The 10,309-nt window shown below is 42.6% G+C and overlaps 1 protein-coding gene across 1 annotated transcript in view; it reads right to left on the reverse strand.

The window, feature by feature from the left end:
• The window catches only part of PPIG (peptidylprolyl isomerase G), a gene marked incomplete at its 5' end in the record, with an annotated part of 31,941 nt that extends 22,254 nt beyond the window's left edge, over window positions 1–9,687 (reverse strand). The window contains 4 exons of the mRNA XM_082260384.1: window positions 1,407–1,451; window positions 2,020–2,127; window positions 5,981–6,055; window positions 9,627–9,687. Of these exons, the coding sequence (XP_082116510.1) occupies window positions 1,407–1,451; window positions 2,020–2,127; window positions 5,981–6,055; window positions 9,627–9,687 (289 nt within the window). The remainder of the gene's footprint in view (window positions 1–1,406; window positions 1,452–2,019; window positions 2,128–5,980; window positions 6,056–9,626) is intronic.
• Window positions 9,688–10,309: the final 622 nt, after the last annotated feature.

Here is a 10,309-nt window from a genome sequence, read left to right on the forward strand (position 1 = left end):
CACCCACAGGGCTCCACTGTCATGGCCGCCGCTATTTTCAATAGCAAACCACAGCAAAATGGGCGCCGGACTACACAAACCTGGCCGTCGTGTATAGAAACACAGGCTACAACAAAATGGCGGCCCGGCGTGGCTTACAGGGACCCAGGCCTCACCCATGCTGGCAGTTGATTGTAGATCTTACAGGAAGAATCCAGGAGAAAAATTTTCGTTCTAAAAAGAAAAAAAAAATGCCAGGACCAAAGAGCCCAGCAAGGAACTAGGTCCTTACTCCTGACTGGGCAGAAAAAAACCTGTAGCAGAGAGAGGGAGTATACCCCCTGGGACTGCCCATGGGCATAGCCAGACTTTTTCTGTAGGGGGCAGTATGGTTAAGAATATCAGGAGCTGTGTCCGTCAATGAATGAAAGAGAAACATCCCCACAGCATGATGCTGCCACCACCATGCTTCACTGTAGGGATGGTATTGGTCAGGTGATGAGCGGTGCCTGATTTCCTCCAGAAATGACGACTGCCATTCAGGCCAAAGAGTTCAATCTTTGTTTCATCAGACCAGAGAAATGCGTTTCTCATGGTGAGAGTGCTTCCGATGCCTTTTGGCAAACTCCAGGTGGGCTGCCGTGTGTCTTTTACTGAGGAGTGGCTTCGGTCTGGCCACTCTACCATACAGGCCTGATTGGTGGAGTGCTGCAGAGATGGTTGTTCTTATGGAAGGTTCTCTCTCCACAGAGAAATGCTGGAGCTCTGTTAGAGTGATTATCGGGTTCTTGGTCACCCCCCTGACAGCTCAGTTTGGCTGGGTGGCCCGCTCTAGGAAGAGTCCTGGTGGTTCCAAACTTTTTCCATGTATGGATGATTGAGGCCATTGTGCTCATTGGGACCTTAAATGCTGCAGAAACATTTCTGTACCCTTCTCTAGATCTTTGCCTCCACACAATCCTGTCTAAGAGGTCTACATACAATTCTTTGGACTTCGTGGCTTGGTTGTGCTCCGACTTGCACTGTTAACTGTGGGAACTTATATAGACAAGTGTGTGCCCTTCCAAATCATGTCCAATCAACTGAATTTACCACAGGTAGACTCCAATCAAGTTGTAAAAAAATCAAGGATGATCAGGGGAAACAGGATGCACCTGAGCTCAATTGTGAGAGTCATGGCAAAGGCTGGGAATACTTATGTACCTGGGATTTTTTTTATTTTTAATAAATTTGTAAAGATTTCAATAAACTTCTTTCACATTGTCATTATGGGGTATTGTGTGTAGAATTTGTTAAATAAGGCTATAACATAAAAAAAAAATGTGGAAAAAAGGAAGCGCTGTGAATAATTTCCAGATGCACTGTATTGACCTCACTCAATAAAATGGTGGCTGTCAGAATTTAAACATAAATCTGAATCCTATTACCTTCAAAAAATCCTCCATATATTGATTCTCCTCCTCTTCCATTGCCTAAAAAAAAAAAAAAAGAAATTAAACTACAAAAAGAGCAAACAAGTGGAACACTTTAACAAGAACACATGTGTAAGCAATTACTGCACTATAAAAGGAACGCCAGGATAGTGACGAATTGAATGTTTTGAAGTGCCATAACCCCTGTGGCTGTATTATCAATTTTAGATCAGTATTTAACTCATCTTTTTAAGCTTAACATAAGTCACGAACAGCACTTACCAGGCAGGCAGTGAAGATGGAAGCACCAGGAGCGGTGACTGCTCAGTGCTGAAGGGCTTAGTTTCACAGGCAAGTCTGGAATAATGTGTATATGCAGTGCATACTAGCACATTATGAAATGAACCACCTGGGGCCCATTTTTAAAAAGAAAAGCAGTTTAGTTAATCTAATACCGCTTTAACGTGTATAGAACACATTCTGTATAACTTAAAGTTAAACATTGGCAAAAAAAAAAAAACTTAACTTAGAAAAATGTATTGCTAGTAGCACCAACCCTTATGTAACAAAGGCCTTTGTATGTTAGAGATTTGTCTATTGAATTAAATTAAGGAACACGTGTCATTACCTTCACTAAAATCTCCTCCCTGAACCATGAAATCCTTTACCACTCGATGGAACAAGCAGTTTTTGTAATGCAATGACTTTTGTGTGCTTTTCCCAACACCCTTTTCACCTAAAAAAAGAAAACAGAAAAGATGTCAAGTACATTTAATACTCATCCAGAAATACGAACCATGTAATGAATTGAACTATTGAAATGCTAATGTCAGCACACAAATCTTTTCTTACAGCTGTCCATTAAAAAAATAAAATAAAAAGTTTAGACACAAAAAACAATCCCTAGACGTTTAAGAGAGCACTAATACTGCCATACAGTACAAAAAATCTGTACAAAGAAATTCAGGGCATCCCATTGGATAGCTGCCTATGAGGGTTTTAATTTTTTTCGTGTCGCTGACCTGAACCAAGCATCCAGATTAGAACGTCAGAGTGCAGTCACACCTTCTGATCTGCATATGTGCTTCAGAACTGAAGTCATTGTCTTAGCATGATGGCCAAGCATCAAGGCAGCAAAAGCAGCTTATGACCATTTCTTTTTAAAAGATGGTTTTTTTTTTCTCTTCTTTTCCATGCTTACCTAGGTGGATGCAGAGTCTGCCCCTGCCGATTGCTCGGTTCTCACAGCTCCGTGAGCAGAGAGCGGCTGACTGTTGATCAGCAGCTCTCTGCTCTGCCCAATTCTTGCTCACTGGTGGCCTGTGGAGGGGGCAGGAAGCATCGCTAAGTGGCTAAACCAGGAGCCTGGTCCAGGCATGTTGGCGGATTCCAACTCCAAGGTCGTGATGACGCCTGAGCCTGGACCAACTCTGTGACGTCAGCAGAGAGCGAACTTCAGTCTGCTCTCTGCTGAAAACAGGTCACAGGAGTGCAAAACAAACTGCACTCCTGGGATACACAGGAGAAGCACAGCCAAACGAGCTTTGGCTGTACTTCTCCTTTAAAAGCAATCCTATGCGACAGGGACCGCAATCCGTAATGATGAGCTTGGATTCACTTTGAACTTGAAAGTTGCTAGGCCAATGAGCTGTGAGCGGAGATTTTCTGTCCCGCAGCTTAACATACACAAAAAAGGATAATTTCCTGCCTGCAGCTCATTGGCCCAAAAACAGCCAACGTCAGGGTTTGGACCACACCCATTCTTACCCCTAGTAATCAGTAAACTACTAATCCTATCCAGGTAACACTGCAACCTACCAGTTTTGTGCAACTTACAGAGGCTAAAATTCTGAGATTACAGTAAGGCTCGGTTCACACTGCCGCAACTCGGGATCCAACTTGTGAGACTCCAAGTTGGACGACATGTGAAATCCCATTTTAGTCAATGAGAGCGGTCTTAATTAGCACTACTGAAGTCATTCTGACTTTATAAAAAGGTTCCTGTACTACTTCAAGGCGACTTCTATCCGACTTGTACCTATAGACTTTAATGGAAGTTGCCTCCAAGTCAGATCCTTATCTTGATTAATGGGTCCTAATGCCACAATACAGGAAGATTACCCATGCATTCCCCGAAGTTGCTTGGCAAAGTCGTCAGATTTCATGATTGGCTGAGGTGAAGATTGTGACGTCATCCACCCACCTCTCCATACAAGTCAATCCGAGGAAGCCTTGTATTCACTCACAGAATACAAAGTTCCCTGTGAATGGTGGAACAGTACTCAGCCCAACTCGATTTTGTTCTGGGAGTGGAACAGGAAATCCCCATCCCGTTGCCGAAACAGCGCTGTATACTGTATGTAGCTGATGCTACATTAAGTTTATTCAGCACTCACAATGGGCGCAGGTAAAAAAAATAAACACATATGGGATGTGATTGTTGGGTAGTAGAAAAGCACAAACACTTTCTGGCCTAGAGATGCAAACGTGCAAAAATAATGATGGGCTCAGGTGTGTTCAGATCATACCCGCCAGGAAGCAGTCGCTGCACACGACCAATCATAGGCGGGGGAAGAGTTCTATAAATATTTATTTTATTTTATTTTTTTTTAAGACAGATAGAGCTTTCCTTTGGTGGTATTTAATAGAAAAAAAAGACCCAAAATTTTAAAGAAAAAAAAAATTTTTTATAAATAGGTAATTTTTCTCCTTCACTGATTTGTGCTGATGAGGCTGCACTGATAGGCTACACTGCTGGGCACTGACTGGTATCAATGCTGAGCACTGATAATCAGTGCCCTGACTGGCTTTCGGGCACTGATAATCAGTGCAGGTCTCCCCTTTGAGGAAATGCCGCTGATCGGCTCTCCCCTCCCCACACTCTCATTGTGAGGAGAGGAAAGCCAATAACCAGCATTTCCTTGTTTACTTGTTATTATTTACTTATTTCCTTGTTATTAGCTGTGACTGGGCACAGCTGATCACACGGGTAATGAGCCGCATCATCTGCTCTTTACAGAGATCGGGAAAGCACGTGTCCCCGGGACACAGCACACCGCTGATCACCGCGATGTGCGCCCTGCATTGAGAGTAGGACGGTTCCTCAACAAGAGAGTACCCCGCCTGTCCTCATTTGTCTATACGTCGGGCAGGAGGTGGTTAATAATTTATGTAGATCTTTGTACAACAAAGATCCTCAAACTGTGGGATGAAGTTAGTCTTGGATAGAAAATATCTATATACATGCACACCTTGAACATATGAATAATTAAAGTGATAGTAAAATGTTATTTAACATAACATACGGTTATACTTACCTGAATGGCACAGCTATCAATCTGCCCTGTGAGGAGGAGTTAAGAGAAGAGAGCTGCTGCTCTCAGGCACAGTACTAGATTGAGATTGGTCTCAGGTAAACAGAAAATTAGGCGGGGGGGGGGGGGCTTCGGAATCATGCAGGAGAGAAGGGTTTTTACCTAATGAAGAAAGTCTGCTCTTCAGCTAATGGAATGCAGGCTGCACTACCGGTCCACACAGACTGCAGTCCTTTCTATTCTGAATCACACACTGTAAAGAAACACTGTCCCTTTGCTCATTAAAGGAATCACTTTCTACTGTTCTTTCTACAGTCGGTGTATTTTCTGGGGATTTGAGGTATAGGAAGGAGCATGTGACAGTGCTCAGGTTTAGCAACCATTCACTGGGCAAAACAATGTCACATGATAGCCAGCGTGCCCTTTAGCGTAAAACACTAGCCGACACTTGTGATTTTAGTGCTGTCTACAAAGAAGAAAGGAGTGTTGTGGGAGCGCACACAAGGAGAGTACCAGTAAGTCTTAGAGCTCAAATTATCCTGCGCAAGCAAGGGGACATTGCCTACTAAAGAGGATTCAAGATCATTTATTTTAAAAACTTAAAAAAAAAAAAAAAAAAAAAAAAGAAGGGGGAGGTTAGAAGAGTAGTATTTTGATCTTTATTGTGCTGATGTCCTATTACACGATTTTTGTTTTGCTTTAGTGCGTCAAAGCGAGAAGATTTTTATTTTGTGCGTTTTTCAATAAAGATGTTATACTTGCCTGCCCTGTGCAGGGGTATTGCTGAGTGGCCCTGGACCTCCTTTTCTGGGGTCCCCTGCTGGCGCTGTCCACTCTGCCTCTTCTCTGTAGACTACCACAGGAAGCTACTTGCTATGGGGGCACACTCCCGAGCCAGGCTGTAGGCATCCATAAACGCACACAGAGCAGATTGGTCCAACCCCTGCTCCTCCCTAACTTGATCTATCAGCGGTGGCAGCCGATGGCTCCTGCTGCTCTTAGCAAAGCTTGTGAGAGCAAGGTGAGAAGAGAGAAGACCTACTGATGGGCACAGAGCTGATCAATCTAGGACTCAGATATATACTTAGGGAAGGGAGTAGAAACAGCAACTGGAAAGTTTTTTACCTTAATGCATAGCATGTACATTAAGTAATCCAATCATTTAGCGCATGTATACATTTAAACAGAACCCCAGCTAAATAAAAAAGTGACTTTTAAACAAGAACGTGGCATCAATGGAAAATGTATGTTACATTGATAGATGTATTAACTAACCTGTGCAGAGACAGCGGAAATTTTCACATGTTTTCGGACAAACATCTGTAAACAGCTCAAAGACCACTCTTCCAACTGCAAGAGAACCAAGAAAAATTTAATATCCTCATTATTTAACTAAAATAAATGAAAACATCAGCAACAAAGTGAACACCAGCCATTCCTTCCGCCACTGCATTAAAAAAAAAAAAAAAAAAAAAAACACTTGTTACTTAAGTAACCAGGGATGAACACAATGCATCATGGTAAGCAAGGGTCTAAAGCTAAAAGCTGCATTAGCAGCTAATTTTCTTTTTTTATATATAAAATTAGCCCCTTCTCCGATTGTAAAATAGGTTTGTTCTATTTAACACCTGAAAGAAAACAGACTGTAATGCCTCATACAGACGCAACGATTATCGGCCGACCGATTGTCCGACTTTTTTCCAGAGTGGTGTTTGGTTGGTTGGAATGTGCTTAGACTGCACACAAATTTTCTCGGCCAACAAAAATCTACTTCAGAAGTGATGTCATGTTCTGGTTTACTTTCCGTGTGTTTTTTCTTCTCTGAGCATGCCCAGTCTTGCTCATCAGATTTTTGTCTGCCGAAATCTGTACTGACTGACGGAAAATCAGCCGTTGTGTTGACGGCCAACAAAAATTTTATAGCCTGCACACCGACTTTTCGGCCGAAAAAAATCTGGAGTCGGTTGTCGGAAGCATCATACTAACAAGCCGAAAATCGGCCGATCGGATGTTGGCCGAAAATTCACAGCCAATAATTGTTGCGTGTGTACGAGGCTTTAGTTCATCAGTTCACCTCTCTGGAAGTGAAAAGATGACATTAGGGTTCATGGGTATTTAGAAAGCCTTAAGCCCCGTACACACGCGTCGATAATTGGCCGTGAATTTTCGGCCAACGTCCGATCGGCCGATTTTCGGCTTGTTAGTATGATGCTTCCGACAACCGACTCCAACTTTTCGGCCGAAAAAAAATCTGGTGCGCATGCTATAAAATTTTTGTTGCCCGTCAACACAACGGCCGATTTTCCATCAGTCAATACAGATTTCGGCAGACAAAAATCTGATGAGCAAGGCTGGGCATGCTCAGAAAAGAAAAAACACACGGAAAGTAAACCATCACATGACATCACTTCTGAAGTAGATTTTTGTTGGCCGAGAAAATTCGTGTGCAGTCTAGGCACATTCCAACCAACAAAACACAACTCTGGACAAAAGTCGGACGATCGGTCGGCCAATAATCGTTGCGTGTGTTCGAGGCATTATTACTTTCTAAATGCCTACAAACACGTGCACAAGCCTTGTAAGCCCTATTGTGATATGCAATAGCCAAACTCAAGCCAAAATCAGCCAAACTAAGCAGATCGCGGGTGCAATGCCAGGATCATGCAGACTCAGTACACTGTGTACCCGTACCTCCGATACGAGTAGGCAGTTACTGAATTGCAGGAATAATCAATGAACTATGGGGACAGTCATCACCACCCTTGCAGTTCACTGAGAACTACAAGCAGTCAGCCGCGTTACTTGTAGATCATTCATTCACAGATCTCTGAATGAATGACGCAGCCATGTGGGTGGATTCATGCACGGCCACATTTTTTGATTTGTGAAACCACCTACCTATCATATTAAGAAAAAACAAATAATGGTGAAACAGTGAAGAGATGAACATTAATTTCTTGAGCATTGTTTAAAATTGTCACTCCAGAATTAGCCCTTAGCTCTCTAAAAAGCTCTGCATTTCCAAAATTGCTGTGGCTGGTCATTGAAAAGACAAACTGCCACAATCTTAGATGCACACAGACTTATGTTACATCTGAGAGTCCTTACAGGAGGAGGAGGAAACAGGAACTAATCAAGGAAGATATCATTCATTATTTTCTGTGATGGCAACACAAACGTGGTAAAAGCCGTAACGATAATTTCTAACCTTTTCACTACCCCACCCCTCCTACACATCCAAACTCTACCATGCTTCTTTGCCTTCACCTCTTATCCTTAATCTCCATCCTCCCACTGTGCAGCTTGTATATTTATCCCTTTATATCCTCCCTCTGTATTGTATATGGTACGCATCTACCGCATCTACTGCACAATTACCAAGATCCATGATGAAGCATCTTCAGTATCAGAAGATTTCTTTGTTTTAATTACATCCCATATGGGGGGTCCACTTTCTGAAAATGGTCCTTTTGGGGGTGTTAATAAAATCCTGGCATTTTGTTATTGTAACAAAAAGTAAGGGAAACTGTCTTTTACATTATACCACAAAAAAAGTTACATCAGTCCAAAAAAAAAAAAAAAAGTATAAAAGTCATTAGGGTCCAGTGTTACATGAGTACACACTGAGTAATTGACAGTCAAAGTATAACAGCAGAGGAAACTGAAGAGTGGCCTGGAGAGAGGGAGTTATTACAGACTTGTACTCAAGTGGCTACTAAGAAAATAGCAAGTAATTTGAAAGTATAATGACACAAAAACACATCCTTGCAGTATGAAAGGGGGGCTGAGTAATGAGATGTAATATTCAACCTATTCCTCTATCTGGTGGGCTTTTGGCGTTCACTTTTTCTCCCTGATGCCCTGGGTTGTAGGTGGGCCCTTGCCATTCGTACATACAATGCAGAAATACCGGTACGACCAACAGCTGGAGCGCTTTTACAGAAGAGGCTCTGAGGGATTGGTCACACAGCTTGGAGGAAGCTTGCTAAAGCGAGGAACAAAGTATATTACATCATATTCCTCCATTAGACCTAACAAGCTTTTAACCCCTGGCGTGTGGAGGGCCCAATGCAAGGGTATTTTTTTGTGCAATTCCCAGAACTCAGCTTTAAACAGAAAGGGCTCTTTCACACGGGCGATCCGATCAGATCCGCCTGTCCGTTTTTTAGGCGGATCTGATCGGATCCTCCATGCAGCTCTATGGGGCAGCGGAGCTGTCATCTGCCCGCTCAGCGGGGATCGGCGGATCGATCCCTGCTGAGCAGCACGGATCCGCCTACGGAGGCGGACCGTGTAAAAGAGCCCAAACTCAAACCAAAAAAAAAAAAACCAAACAAACACATTGTTTGTCCATTAAGATGGGGATGGATTGGATTCTCAATCATTTTTTGATTCTGATGCATGTTCCCATAGGGACTTATTGCCTAACTTCCTTTCACCAGTACAGGAATTAAAGAGTACAGGCGAAGCTCATATGGCTTTACTTCTGCTGTGCATCACAGGACTGCAGTTTGTTCTGCACTCCAGTGACCTATTTTCAGCCAACAGTGGGCTGAAGCCTGCTGTCACCTGACGTCAGAGAGCTTGTCTAGGCTGGGGAAAGATCATAACCATTTGGCTGCTGAGAACCTGAGCCACCCCCTCCAGTGAGCGCTGGAGGGGCAGAGAGCAAGTGACTGACAGTTACCAGCTCTCTGCTCACAGAGCACTGATAACTGAGTGATTAGCAGTGTTTGATAGCTCGGTTCTCTTAGTCTTAGAGCCGGCAGGGGGACAGATAAAGCATAAGACCAATGCTGCATCAACCCAAATAAAAAAAAAAAAAAAAATTCCCAAACTTCTTTTAAAAGGCGTACATTCACCCGACAAAAACCTGAGAAATGATCAAACAACAAAACCTTATTTTCGAATTCTGTTTTACCTGTAACATTGTTAATTGATATGTCAAAGAAACATCGAGGACGTTGAACTTTGATCCCCATGTTTTTGCTGTGAAAAGGGAAAAAAAAAAAAAAAGTTACTGTGCTGTAAAATAGGCATTGAATTACAAACCATTAATGCAAAATACAACAAACAGAGCAGAACTACAGATATTCTTACTCTATAATCAACAAGGATTTTAATGTCACAGACATGCCAACCAAGACTCTCTCTATAGGACCATGAATGCAAACTAAGGATTGGCACTGGAATTCTTACAGAAAACCTGCACTGAGAAATAGTGGAGATTGCCATTGTTGACCTGCATTGTTCTCTTACAGTCACTGTACAACAGCTTAAAGCTGAACTCCAGGTATAATCTAAATGGCAAAGTTACATTCCAGCTTGGAGTTTGCATACGTCATACCTGAGGGACTGTAGTGGAACTGGAAACAATCATTGTAGTCGGCACTACTACAGTGATAGCCACGATATTCCCGGTCATGTGCCAAGCCATAATTCATGCGAAAGGAGCCCCCGAACAGGTATTGAGTGAATACTATACTGTACATGGACATACTTTTTTATTAAGCCAACATTTCTCCATTACAAACCCTTTTTTTCCATTGTTATGTAATATTCTAATTTTCTGACATACAGAATTTGGGGTTTGGTTTCACTAGC

Source organism: Pelophylax lessonae, assembly GCF_965119305.1.
Source record: "Pelophylax lessonae genome assembly, chromosome: 6".
NCBI classification, from domain to species: Eukaryota; Metazoa; Chordata; class Amphibia; order Anura; family Ranidae; genus Pelophylax; species Pelophylax lessonae.